This window comes from Cetorhinus maximus, chromosome 9 (assembly GCF_964194155.1).
Source record: "Cetorhinus maximus chromosome 9, sCetMax3.hap1.1, whole genome shotgun sequence".
NCBI classification, from domain to species: Eukaryota; Metazoa; Chordata; class Chondrichthyes; order Lamniformes; family Cetorhinidae; genus Cetorhinus; species Cetorhinus maximus.
This window is the reverse complement of record NC_135887.1, coordinates 135,791,113-135,805,472: the sequence shown is the minus strand read 5'-3', so window position 1 is coordinate 135,805,472 and position 14,360 is coordinate 135,791,113. Positions and strand designations below refer to the sequence as shown.

General features: G+C 45.1%; 1 protein-coding gene across 2 annotated transcripts in view; it reads right to left on the bottom strand.

The window, feature by feature from the left end:
- Window positions 1–14,360, bottom strand: part of cstpp1 (centriolar satellite-associated tubulin polyglutamylase complex regulator 1) — a 311,978-nt gene that overhangs the window by 98,104 nt on the left and 199,514 nt on the right. For both annotated transcript variants that reach the window (XM_078549561.1, XM_078549560.1), the window contains exon 4: window positions 9,591–9,675. In XM_078549561.1, the coding sequence (XP_078405687.1) occupies window positions 9,591–9,675 (85 nt within the window). The remainder of the gene's footprint in view (window positions 1–9,590; window positions 9,676–14,360) is intronic.

Genomic DNA, 14,360 nt, shown 5'->3' with positions numbered 1-14,360 from the left:
TTTCTACCTGACACCTGTCATAAGCGCATTTGTTCTTTATCTTAGTTTCAATCTCCTTTTTCATCCAGGGAGCTCTGGATTTGTTTGTCCTACCTTTCCCTTTCAATGGACTATACCTTGACTGTGCATGAATCATTTCTTTTCTGAAGGTAGCCCATTGTTCAGCTACAGTTTTTCCTGTCGATCTTTCGTGCCGGTCTATCCGGCCCAGCTCTGTTCTTGCCCCCTCTTGTCCAGTTAATTATTTTTACTCCGGGTTGCCTATCGTCCTTTTCTATCATCGTCCTAAAACATACAATACAATGATCAATTTCTCCTAACTGTTCCCCCACTGACACTTGATCCAGTTGGCCCGCCTAATTTCTAAGAACCAGGTCCAACAGTTGGATTGGACACATACTACAACACTGAAGAAGCTGGACACCGTCCAGGACAAAGCAGTCCGCTTGATTGGCACTGCATCAACAAACATTCACTCCCTCCACAAACCGACACACAGTAGCAGCAGTGTGTACCATCTACAAGATGCACCGCAGGAATTCACCAAGGCTCCTTAGACAGCACCTCCCAAACCCACGACCACTATCACCTAGGAGGACAAGGGCAGCAGACAGATGGGAACACCACCACCTGGAAGTTCCCCTCCAAGTCACTCACCATCCTGACTTGGATATATATCGCCGTTCCTTCACTGTTGCTGGGTCAAAATCCTGGAACTCCCATCCTAACAGCACTGTGGGTGTACCTACATCATATGGACTGCAGCAGTTCAAGAAGGCAGCTCACCATCACCTTCTGAAGGGCAACTAAGGATGGGCAATAAATGCTGGCCCAGCCAGCGAAGCCCACACGCCTTGAATGAATAAAAAAAATACTGCTATAGAAAATTCTCCTGAACACAATCTAGGAATTTTTGCTCCTCTCCACCCTTTACACTACCACTGTCCCAGTCTACAATCAGGGGGTAATCAAAGTCACCTATTATAACTACTCTATAATGCCTGCATCTCTCTGTAATTTCCCTGCAGATTTGTTCTTCTATGTCCTTCTCACTATTTGGCAGTCTATAGATTACACCAAGCAATGTAATTACACCCTTTTTGTTCCTTAGCTCTGGCCAAATTGATCCTGTCCTTGAACCCACTGGGACATCCTCTTTCTCCAGCACTGCAATGCTCTCCTTAACCAATCTCGCCACCCCTTCTCCTTCTTTCCTTCCTTATCTCTTCTGAACACCTTGTACCCGGGAATATTTAACACCCAGTTCTGCCCTTCCTTGAGACAGGTCTCTGTAATCGCCACATCATCATATTTCCACATGGCAATCTGCATCTGTAACTCCCCAATCTTATTTACTATACTCCGTGTATTCACACACATGCATAGTAATCCTGATTTAGATTTTGTTACTTTGTCCCTTACCCTGACTTTACCTTTTAGATTACTATTCTCTATACTAGTGCTATATGTCCCTCCCAGTATTCTGTGCACCCTAGTATTCCTCTCTAATATTTTTTCTTGGTTCCCAAACCCCTGCCTCCCAAGAACACTAGCAAAATGCCCCGCAGGGAACTCAGTCCCAGCTCTGTTCAGGTGCAACCCATCCAGCTTGTACAGGTGCCATCTCCCCCAGAGCCAGTTCCAGTGTTCCAGGAATCTAAAGCTCTCCTTCCTGCACCATCTTTCCAGCCACACATTCATTTGCCTTATCTTCCTATTTCTGTACTCACTGGCAGGTGGCACTGGGAGTAATCCGAAGATTATTACATTAGAGCTTCTGTTTGCTAATTCTCTAGCTAGGTCCGTAAATTCTGATTGCAGGACCACATTCCCCTTCCTACCTAAGTCATTGGTCCCAATGTGGACCACGACCTCTGGCTGATCAGCCTTCCTCAGAAGAATGTCCTGCAACCGCTTTGTGACTTCTTGACCCTGGCACCAGGGAGGGCAACATACCACCTGGAGTCACATTTACAGCCACAGAAACCCCTGTCTGTTCCCCTAACCAATGAATCCCCTATCACTATAGCTCTTCTTTTCTTCTTTGTCCCCTCCTGTACAGCCGAGCCACTCATGGTGCCGCAAACTTGGCTCTGACTGCACTCCTCTGAGGAACCAGCGCCCTCACCAGCTTCCAAAATGGCAAACCGATTTGTGAACGGGACCCCAGGGGACTCCTGCACTACCTGCCTACTTCTCTTGAGCTGCCTGGTGGTCACCCATTCCCTTTCTGTCTCCGGGCCCTTAAGCTGCGGTGTGACCCACCTCTCTGAACGTGCTATCCACGTTAGCTCTCAGCCTCACGGATGCGCCACAGTGACTCCAGCCACCGTTCGAGCTCTGGAACCCGGAGCTCAAGTTTCTGCAGCTGACAGCACTTCCTGCACAAGTGGTCAGCGAGGACACCGGTAGCGTCCATTATCGGCGGGAGCCTATTACATTTCTAACTTTTCCCAGTTCTGAGGAAAGATCACAGATCTGAGATGTTAGCTCTCTTTCTCTCTCCAAAGATGTGTCGAGACCTGCTGAGTTTTTCCAGCATTTTCTGTGTTTATTTTGTCAGCGGGAGCAGTGCTAACGGGAAGCAGCCTGAGCTACAAATAAAATCAAATAGTTCTGTCTGCTCCCAAGAGTTTAAAACTTATCTTTAAAAAATGCTTTCTTCAAACCACTAGTGCAGGATGTAACCGGTCTCAAAGCATTTCCGTGATACGACCAAGATCAGACTTGCTTAACAGTATGCAGTTCCCACAGCAGGCTATTTCAGTCCTTAATTAATACATGATACACATAGAGGGACTCGTAAATATTTTGAACAGGGAAATGAGGTTAGTGAAGCATCAATATCATTTGACAGTGACTGAGTCATCTTAGAGTATAAACATGATGTGATCTGGCAGCAGATTGTGCAGCAGTAATCCACAAAAAAACAGGTGCTTAGATGACCTCGCTGTTACGTCTCTCGCAACTGAAAGGATATTTGTAAAGAGAACCTAAGAGAACTCGGGGAAGGAAAATACCTTTAAGCCTGCTTCTTCCATAACATCTGCAGGATTTTTCTATCATGAACTCCCTTCCCACTACATCATGAGCCCCTAGTTTTGCGAGAATACTGGCCAAGGATTTGATTTGCGTGGCATGAACTGGGTGCAGAGAACAATCATTGCTGTGAAATGGGTTAGACCCAAGGGCCCACCCAACACTGAGCCTCAGCCCTCATTTTTATGAAATGGGCGAGATTGCAGGCATCTGCTGGCTGCGCACTGCCAAAGAGGATTTCAAATTTGGGTTGTTGCTTTGCCAGCCATAGTCCTCAACTGGGAACAATCGAGAGGGGGAGGTGGGTAACTGGAAGAAGGAAGGAGTAATCAGTGGATGGGGAGTTGATTGGGTGTGGGCCAATTGGGAGCCAGCCTTGGTCGTAGGCTGGATCCACAGGGAAGGCTCCTGCACATTTTGGCTCCCACATTCAGATAAGGAATTTAAAAATCTTCCCTTGTTGGTGGCGGCCTCCAGCAGTTGTTTACAGACTGTTAATTAGGATGGAGGTAGGCCACATTTTGCTGTGCAGCCCAGTTTTGTAAAGGCCATCTCAAACAGGTGTTAGGTTCTCTATTTGCAAATCAGGAATACAGTGTGACACAAAATAAGTATATTTATCTAGAGATATGGGCTCTGTCCTTTTATTATATTCATTAGCTTAATAAATGTTTTTTGAAGAAATATACCACCTTCGCAATAACTTCTTTAACTTTACATCAGGGAACTAGATCATATTTTTCTGGCGTTTCCTGAAGCCTATCAGAAAGAAGTGGTAATCCATAGCAAGGACTAACAGAGATAAATGTCTGGGAAAATCATAGAAACAGAAATGGCTCAAAATTTCTGCAGATACGCTGAGACAGGGCCAATTTTATGGAAATGGAAGTAATGGGGATCTGGGGGTGGACTGGGTATATAGTTGATAGCCCATCTCAAGGTTAAACAGGATGCCAAGGTTTTCCGGGTGAAAAACATGAACCGGCTGGTTCAGTTTCAGATGGTGACCAAGGAGATGCATGGAGTTGCTGGCTAGGGAAGGAAGTACAATTCCACACTCCCTATGCAGTTTCCCTGTGGTCAAACTGGTCCCCATTTAGCACAGGAATCTTTCAGCCTTCTCCATCTCCCACTCCCTGTCAGGACAATTCTACCAGGAAGGCTTCAGCCTTGTGCGCACCAATGTAATGGATGCATATGCTCAACAGCAGCCTTAGAAATTGACACCAAGTAAAAAAAATGCATGAAATCCACCTATTTTTGGCGATGCAAATTGTTTTGTAAATATGCACACAATTCTTCTTAGAAAGGCCTTTCTAAGCTTCTTTCTGCCTAGGCTGAAAATCTCTCACCTTATCAAAGATAAAAAAAAATTGCATTTATATAGCACTTCTCCTGAATACTGGACATCTCAAAGCACTTTACAGCCAATGAAGTACTTTTTTGAAGCAAAGTCACTGCTGTAATGTAGGAAACACAGCTGCCAATTTGCACACAGCAAACTCCCACAAACAGCAATGTGATAACGGCCAGGTGATCTTTTTTTCAGTGATGTTGATTGAGGGATAAATATTGGCCAGAACACCAGGGATAGCTCCCCTGCTCTTCTTCAAAACAGTGCCCTGGGACTTTTTATATCCACCTGAGCAGGCAGATGGGGGCCTTCGTTTAATATCTCCTCCAAAAGATGGTACTGCTAACAGTGCAGCACCCCCTCAGTACTGCACTAGAGCGTCAGCCTTGATTTTTGTGGTTCAGAGGTAAGCATGCTACCCACTGAGCCAGTAAGGGCTAACACATAGCTCAAACTGATCAAATCGAAAGGTTTTCACACCTTGGAGCAATGCTCGGCTACAGAAATTCTTGGGAGTTGTTTTGAAGTAAAGCTAGGATTAAAAAAAAATTAAAACATGGATTCACCAACAGCGATCAGCTTATGATATTACAAGGAGAATGGCCGAGTGACTTTTAATTTAGCAGAAAATAAATGCTTCAAATGCAGCCATTTGGCCATGAATTTTAAGTCACTCGCTGAATAATGTGCTGTGATGGTTCACTGAGTTTAATGCCAACTCAGGAACAAACGTGCACAGAACCCACAGGCCAGGTGCTACAGTAACTGCTGGTGCCACAGCATGTTACAGCTAATCTACCTCAGGTTACTAAATCGCCTTCCTTAAGAAATAAAATTCACTTTGAAGAGAAAAGAGCAGTAAATTATTTGGAATAGATTTATTGAGAAATACTTTCCTTGTACTGGTAGCTGGAGATTGTGGATGGGCTGAGGAAATTTATAGGAGCGCATGAGTTTGACTGGGGGTGGTTTTGGGGTGGGGGGGAGGTGGCTGAGGGGTAAATGCTGGCAAAAATGTGAGTCCGTCAGGAAGCCAGTTCCAACCCATCGACTTCCACGTTTAACTCAAGCGTTTTCGGCTAATTGCATGTACCCACTTCAGGAGGGACAAGTTACCTATTAGTATATGCTGAGCAATCAATTGGAGTGGTGTTACAACTCACTCTGAAATTTAATGGTGCATTCACGGGTTACCTGGGCTTCCCGAAACTCAACAGAAAAAGCAGGGCAAGAACACAATGGCAACTGAATCAAAGTCATGGGAATACTGCCATAAATACTCATTTTTCACAGCTACTTTCTTACCTACTGTTGGGAAAGGGTTTGTTCATTGTTTTAGAGTCAATACAGCACAGAAGGAGGCCATTCAGCCCATCGAGTCCATGTCAGCTCTGTAGAGCAATCCAATCAGTTCCACACCACAGCTCTATCCCTGGAACCCTACAAGGTTATTTCACTCATGTGCCCATCCAATTTCCTTTTGAAATCATTCATCATCTCCACTTCCACCACACTCATAGACAGTGAAGTACCTTTGCTGAGGGTATACTTTCTACATTTTTGAGGTTTTCTAAATCACAGAAGAATTGGGCGCTGCCTTGGCTGCCTTAGATTGAACCTTAAGTGAGGAACAATATGACCAGCACCAGAACCAGTAGCAGCAGCAGCCTGCTCTTGATAAACCTCTCGCTTGACAGCAGGAGCAGAGGTGGCCAGCTCACACAAGACACTATCCCCAGCAGAGGCTGGCTTTCCTTGACATGTGTTTCACAAGGTTGAAGTTGCTGCGTCAAGTGGTGGCGGACATCTGCAGTTTCCTAGAAGAGGACTTGCTGCCTGTCCGGCCAGGTGGCCGCATGACTCTGCTGGCTGGAAAAGTGCAGAGGCACATTCAGTCATTGGGAGACAAAGCAGCACGTTGGCTACTGGCTGTGTGAGGAGGGGGGAGTTGGCTGGAGGGCGAAACGGTGTGCAGACCAATGGGTGGGAAGTGAACCCACTTTGAGTGGAACTTCTACTGCAATTATCCCTCTCCTGGCCCAGTTGCATTTCACTGCTACCACTTTGAATGAGAGCACTTTGGTGCATTGTAAGGCCAAGGCCGAGCTATGTGAGATCCTATTTAAGGTTGTCATTCAGAGTTTGCATGGCCCTGGTCAAGGTGTGCATGGACTTATTTAATGCAGCATCTGATGCTCCACAGAGCCGGCCACACTATCCGTGGAAGAATGCATCATCCCAGTGCCCTGCAACATCAAGTTACTCATACTCACCTCCTGCCATGACTTCTTGGGATCAACAGTAGGTTTGTTTCTCCAGCTGCTGGGGCAGAATATCTTTCTCTGCCTGCTCATTGACCCCAGCAGCATATCAAGTGAGGTGTAAACGAACTGCAGCACAGCTTTCCCACCTCTGGAATCTATTGTCACATCTCGACTTCAGGACCAGGATTTTACGTTGGTCGGGCGGGCTTGGCGGGAGCGGGAGAGGAGCCGCCCGCGATTGGCTCCACACCGCAAGTTCATGCAGGCAGGCCAGTTAAGGCCCGCCCAGTGTGGATCGCGAGCAGCAGCGCTGCTGGGGGAAGAGGGAGAGCCAGGCTCCGAGCGCAGTTTGCGCATGTGCGCAAAAGGGTATTTCAACCTCCCTGAGGCATGGAGCTGCCTCAGGGAGATTGAAGCGCTTTTAAAAAAATAAACAAAGACATGAAAAATTTAAAGAAACATGTCCCCTCGTGGGACTGTGTCACATGAGATGGGGCACGTTTTTTATTTTGAAAATTAAGCTTTATATAATCAGTATTAGCTTTAGGAACCCTCATCCCGCTCGTGAATGAGGTTTCCTAAAAAAATGTAAAGGCCGCTTGGCCTTTTCGCCAACCGTTAGGTTGGACGGGCAGCGTAAATTTCAATTTACCTTGTTAATGGCCTTAATAGGCCTTTTGGACAAAGCAATATCCTGAAAATTGTGAGTTGAAGTGAGGACAATCAAAATGGTGGGAAAACTAAGGAGCGAGGATATTTAAAAAAAAAACCATGCCATGGAATAGGTAAATATAAAAAGAAACAAACACACACACAATTGTGGATCGTAGAAACATAGAAAATAGGAGCATTCGGCCCTTTGAGCCTGCTCATTATACTCATGGCAGGTCATCCAACTCAATGGCCTGCTCCCGCTTTCTCCCCATATCCTTTGATCCCTTTCGCCCCAAGGGCTATATCTAACTCTGAAATCTGAACTGTGGAGGTTCTCGCATTGTCCCCAAAAAGGCAAATTTACGTTTAGATTATTGATAAATACCTCATTCCAGGTATCTGTCTGAAGAATATGCTTATCCAATTGACTCAAAGCTGCACTTTATGGCTGGATAGAATAATCCATCTTAGTATACTTTTTAATTTTGTCATTAGGCATGATATTGGCGGAAAATATTTTTCAATGTAATTTTAAAACCATAATGATGTGGTTTGTATTTCCAGTACCAAATGCTGGGATACAACTGCCTGTAGGCTGTCAGAGAAGGCTGCCATCCAAGACTCTAAAACCATTTTGTAACTGAAGAGTCTATTTGCTTTAGCTTTGAAAACAGCATAATAATTAGCCCTAGTTGTGAATTATGATTGCCGTGAAAGACATGTCACTGAACCATATTCTCAGAGACGTTTACAGCACAGAAGGAGGCCATTCGGCCCATTGTGTCCACGCCAGTCAACGGAGATCTGAAAACACTAATCCAAGCCAGCCCAGGGTGCAACAATAAACAGAAATGTTTGGTAAATTTAGCTTCTTTAGGTACAAATTAAAAGAAGCAATAGCTATCAGAACAAAGAAAACATAGTAGAGGTCAAATTAAGATACTAATTGAACTTCTCCACAACCCCCCCACCACCCCCGTCCAGCTGGGTGGGACTGCCCCTGCCTGGTTCCATTCATTTCTGCAGAGCTATGGACAGTAAATCAGCTGAAATGGCTTATCTTGCCTCTTCCACACTGTTACCTCTGGTGTGCCCCAGGGATCAATCCTTGTCCCCCTCCTATTTCTCAACTACATGCGACATTAGAAAATACAGCGCCAGTTTCCACACATACACTGAAAACCCCCCCCCCCCGGCTCTACCTCATCACCACCTCTCCTCACCCTTCCAAGGTCTCTAGACGGTCAGACTGCTTGTCTGATGTACTGCATTGGATGAGCTGAAATTTCCTCCAACTAAACTTTGGAAGTTTGAGCATGCTCCAAGCATATTTCTTCCTATAAATATTTAAAATGGTTGAGAGATAGTATGTAGCGCATACTCCAATTTCCAAATGTTCTGCCAGTGGGCGAGGCTACCCACCGGGAGTGGTATTTCAGAAAGTTTACCTTGTGTCTTATTTTGAAGGGGAGGTCAACGATGAAGAAGCTGAAGATGGTTGGACTGTTCTCAGACCTCCAATTATCTTCATCAAGATGTCCAAAAGCAGCACAGGGTAATTTATCCTTTGTTTTCTTCTGTTGTCTTTGATTGAACGTTGCCTTAAGGCAATATCCTGCACCCATCATATGGGGAACTGTCTGTGCTCTACTGCTTTCTGGGGCGAGTGTTACTTTATTAAAGCAGCTTTCTAGCGCTCCCCAATATTAAAAAATCATTACAATGAATGATTAACACACAGTCAATAAAACAAATATTAAGTGTACAATATTTACACCTGTCCTCTTGAAAATATTCACATGGAAATGATAAGTCCTCTGCCTCAGCCTTAAAAAAAAAATCTAAGACATGCATTAATAGGTATTACTGAAATAAAGTGTAGCTGTGTAAATTGTAAATTGACAACCCTAAGCTCATTTGCCACTATTTCTCTCTACATGTGGACTAAACATGACATTTGATTGTTCCACGACAAATTACCTATACGAAACAGCATTTTGTTGCAGGCAAGATAGTCTTTAGCATACAGATCAAATTCCACTTGTACAAATCAAATCAAGTCTTGGGAAAACAAAACAATTATATCAGCTGAACAAACTGCAAAACTACTGAGCACGGCATAATCATCAGCATGTTCCTGAAAGAGCAAAATATTGTGACAAAAGTAAGATTTTCCACCACCTCTTCGCTCTATTAAATCAGTACTGGACTACATACCTCCTTGGCTCAGAGATGCAATATCAGTCAAGTTTGCTAGGTAGGAGAAAAAGGCTATTTACCTCGCTGCTTTCTGGGCAAGATCCATCGGGAAGTCTTGACAAATAAGCTGAAGTAAGGAATGGTACTCCTTCACTGTCAACAGGTCTGAAATAAAATGATTTGAAATTATAAACTGTCATTTCAGTATAAGTCTGGAATAGGTGATAGTTTATTACATGAGCGTGATTGTTAAGTACAAAAGGCCTACATTATGTGTTATGATTGGCATTTACGAAACTGAAAGAACAGGAGTTATTTGCCCATCAGTGATGGAATGCTCAGCTTAGTCAGGAGTTAACTTTGTTCACTTTCCAACATGTTTAGAACTTGTCTTGTGAACCAGTTTAATTGACAAATAATTGCCAGAAATCAACACAGTACTTGATGGTGACATTAGGGTTTACTCTCCTGTATTAAATTACTCAACAGATAGCTGGGGACATATAATGCTTTATCTATAAGATCACAGCACAATTGCTTAAAGCTGTTTTCTTTCAGAAATACAAAACTGGATATTGACAAATAGTGTCTTAGGCCCAACCATTTTCAGTTGTCTCAACAATGACCTTCCCTCCAACATAAGGTCAGAAGTGGGGATGTTTGCTGATGATTGCACAACGTTCAGCATCATTTGTGACTCCTCAGATACCGAAGCAGTCTGTGCCCACGTGCAACGAGACATGGACAATATTCAGGCTTGGGCTGATAAGTGGCAAATTCACACCACACAAGTGCCAGGCAACAAATTAGAATCGAACCATCTCCTTGTGACATTCAATGGCATTACTATCACTGAATCCCCCACTATCAACATCCTGGGGTTTACCATTGACCAGAAACTGAACTGGACTAGCCATATAAATACTGTGGCTTCAAGAGCAGGTCAGAGGCTGGGAATTCTGAGGTGAGTAACTCATCTCCTGTTCCCCAAAGCCTGTCCATCATCTACAAGGCACAAATCAGGAGTGTGATGGAATACTCTCCACTTGCCTGGATGAGTGCAGCTGCATTAACACTCAAGAAGCTCGATAGCATTCAGGACAAAGCAGCCCGCTTGAGTGGCATTTCATCCACCACCTAAAATATTCACTCCCTGAACCACCGAAGCACAGTGACAGCAGTGTGTACCATCTACAAGATTCACTGCAGCAACTCACCAGTGCTCCTTTGACAGGAGCTTCCAAACCCAAAACCTCTACTGCCTCGAAGGACAATGGCAACAGACGCATGCATCTGAAGTTTCCCTCCAAGCCACTCACCATCCTGGCTTGATACTATATCAGCATTCCTTCACTGTGGCTGGATCAAAATACTGGAACTCCCTCACTAACAGCACCGAGGGTGTACCTATACCACATGGACTGCAGTGGTTCAAGGAGGTAGCTCACTACCATCTTCCCAGGGGAAATTAGGGATGTGTATTAAATGCTGGCTTTGCCAGTGAGGCCCACTTCCCATGAATGATTAAAAACATTTTCACCCATTTTCCTGTGTTGACTAGGGGAAAGCAAATTGGGCCGGATCTTGGCAATCGAGGAAGGTAGCTCCAAATTTCCCAACTTGCTGGACCTGCCTCAATAAAAAGTACCCTGAATCGCGAGATCGTCACACCAGGGGACGGGTGCAGGTTAGAGTCGGATCTGTTGACCTTTAAATCAGAGAATAGATTCATAATGAACAGCCATTAGGGAAATGTCAATAAAAACTGCACTGAAACTGCTCGAACAGATGCTACACCAGCTGGTCTGCCAATAAAAGCAGTCCAGCAGAGGTTTTTTTTTAACAATCATAGATAGCTGCAGCCAATTCTTTTTACAGTTTAAAGAACAGGAGATTTAAAAACTCGAGACCAAGACAGTTAAATAGACCTTTTCCACCCTCAAGAGCATTTACATCTACGCCATAAATTTGTGACTAACACACTGTGGGATAAGGCCTTTTAACAATTAAAATAAGTCTGTTTGAATGCAGCACTGAGTTGAAATGGCCCTGCTGAGTACAGGTTTCCCTCCCGTATGAATCACGCCCTGCCCCCTTATCCCTGCTGGCAAGAAATTTGATCTGTCGGGAATGGGGGCGGGACTTCCACATCTGGGTCCTGCCCACCACCTTAAAAATCTGGCCCATTGTCTTTGGAATCTGCTGGTTTTGATCAAGATCTGATCTTTTCAATCAGGTTGACAGGTGTGCAATAGTTTGTGGACTAGGAACATGTGGATACAATTTGTTAAAGAACGGAGTAACATGCTAGGTTACTTCAAAGGGCAGTGGAGCACAAGCCATGTTGGGAGTGGAGTCACATGTGAGCAAGACTGCGTAAGGGCACCAGGGCCTGAATTTTTCACTCATCAGGCACACGCGATTGGCGGACGGGAAACGGGCTCCCAACCGCGATTGGCCTCCTGACTGCCATTTTACGCTGGCTGCCCAATTAACAGCCAGCCAGCATGAAACGCAAGCTAAGAAAGACTCAGCATGGCCGGTGGGGGGGGGCAGGAAGGGGGCGGGCGCGCTGATGTCACCGCGGGTGCGGGCGAGCGCTTCCGGTGAGCTCCCCGAAGGCCGACAGCTGCCTCGGGAGGCTGCAGACCTCCACAGAAGAAATGAAACGACAAGGCTGCTGCAAAATATGGTCCACGCAGCACCTGAGAGCATACCTCATTAAAAAAAAACAGTCTCCGGACACCTCTTCTTATTTTCCCACGGAGATTTCATCCCGCCCGGGATCGAGGTTTGTGCAAAAACGTGAAGGCCACTTGGCCGATTGGCCCGTCTGCCAACCGTAAAAGCGGACGGGCCACGAAAAATCGCTTTCAATTGCCTCCTTCGTGGGCTTACTTGCCCGCTTAATTGTTGCCGCACACATCCGCCAACCTGAAGATTGCTCGTGTGCAGGATGAGGTCGGGGCACTCGCCCGACGTTGTCCCCACGCTATTTCACATCCGTTCAGGTCGGGTGCGCGCCCACCCACGAGACATAAAATTCCGCCCCAGATTCCCTTCCCTCTCCTTTGGAGGCATAATCATTGCTTCCTTGTGTTCATCCTGGTTTGCTGATGCACTAGCCTCTTTGCCATTGATATGGTAAAAATTAAAATAATACAATAAGCCCAAGGAAAAGAACAAGCAAATCCTTTGAAAGACAGCACTAAAGAGAACAGGATGTCTGCTGAGGGCCATTAATCGTTAATGGATAACAGTAAAATTTCTGCACCAAAATAAACCATTTTTGCATCTGGGATAAGGCAGTGTTCAAAGTTGCTCAAAAGCATAAAATGCGCAAATTATAGTTTCTTTAATCTTCAGTCAAAGCTCCTGGGACATTCAATTACACAGTTAAATGAGGATTTTACTTCCCCACGACAGTGCTGAAATTCAGTATCAAACTGCACAATCAGCTCTCTTAAATATCTTTTGCGATGCGCAAGGTAGCAGATGCTCTTGTAATTAAAAGGTACAAGAAATCCACAGGTTCTACATCAGTTTAATGACCCAATGTTTTTCCAGCTTCTGTATCATGTCTTTAAATGTTAATGGCAAACTATAGCAAGAAAATATTTGCAATGAAAACTCAACATCATATGCAGAATGGTGAATTTAAGCCAATAAACCCATTTTGTGTTTGGATAAGAAACACATGGCTGGATTTTACGTTTGCAAATTTGGACTGCTCTATCTCGCGCATGCGTAAAATCCAGTGTCATTGCATCAGGTCATGAACCCGACATAAACACATCGGCTTCCCATAATATGGTAGCCAAAATTGGCAACCCGCACACCATTTTTAAAAAAAAATCATTAATGGGTAATTGAGCTTGTTAACAACCCAACTGACCTGAATATTACGCTGCCCAAGCCATAATGCGGTTGGCATTGACAGGCAGGCCTGAGTGAGGGGTCCATTTCGTCACCACCTGGTGTGAAAAAGGGGGAAGGAAAGAGGGTATATTCTTTGGGAGGCGTCCTGTATGCATGGGGGGGGCACAGTCTCCCCTGCTCCACAGATGACCCCCTCCCCATCTGGCCTCCAAAATCCACTCACTCACCCCCACCTCCCTCGCCCCTCTCCCTAAGGTGCTCGATCCCTCCCCACCCAAAAAGCCCAGGACTTGGGTCCAGATGCCATCGATCTTCTTTGTGGGCCTGCTTGCAGTCCCAGTGGTGCCCACTACTGCGTTCTGGCGCTGCTGGGACTGCTGGAGCTGCTGGAGCAATCTGATTGGCCGGCAGCTCTTGAGCGTGGGACTTCCTCCCCTTGAGGGGCAAAAGTTCCCCCCTCTGCTTGTTTAGGCTGCCGGCAGCATATTATCACTGTGGAGGGGGGTGCCATGTTTTTAAGTCGGTTGGTTTGCTACCGACTCTTGGAAAGGGGGAGTGCGAACAATATGCCCACCACTACCCACACACCCCACCCCCCCCCACCGCCCCTGTAAAATCCAGCCAATAATCTGAATTCCTTGATTAGATTGATTAGATCTTTACTGGCTAATGAATTGAGAATGCCTCCTTTATTTACCGCATGCATCAATATACTCTGATAGGCACTTAAATTGGTGATAATCATACTTTACCATCAACCCAAAAGCCTTAACGATTATCACTTCTGGATGAAATTTGTATTGTAAGAAAATTGTGAGGCTTTCCGGTGTTCGACTTTACAGTGCTAATTAGAATCCAATAATGTGACTTGTTTAAAAAGCATCGAAAAGTTAAAACATTGCCCATACAGGATTGTATCTTAAACATGAGGCTCACAAACAGAACTGATTAATTCACAATGTCACAGGTTC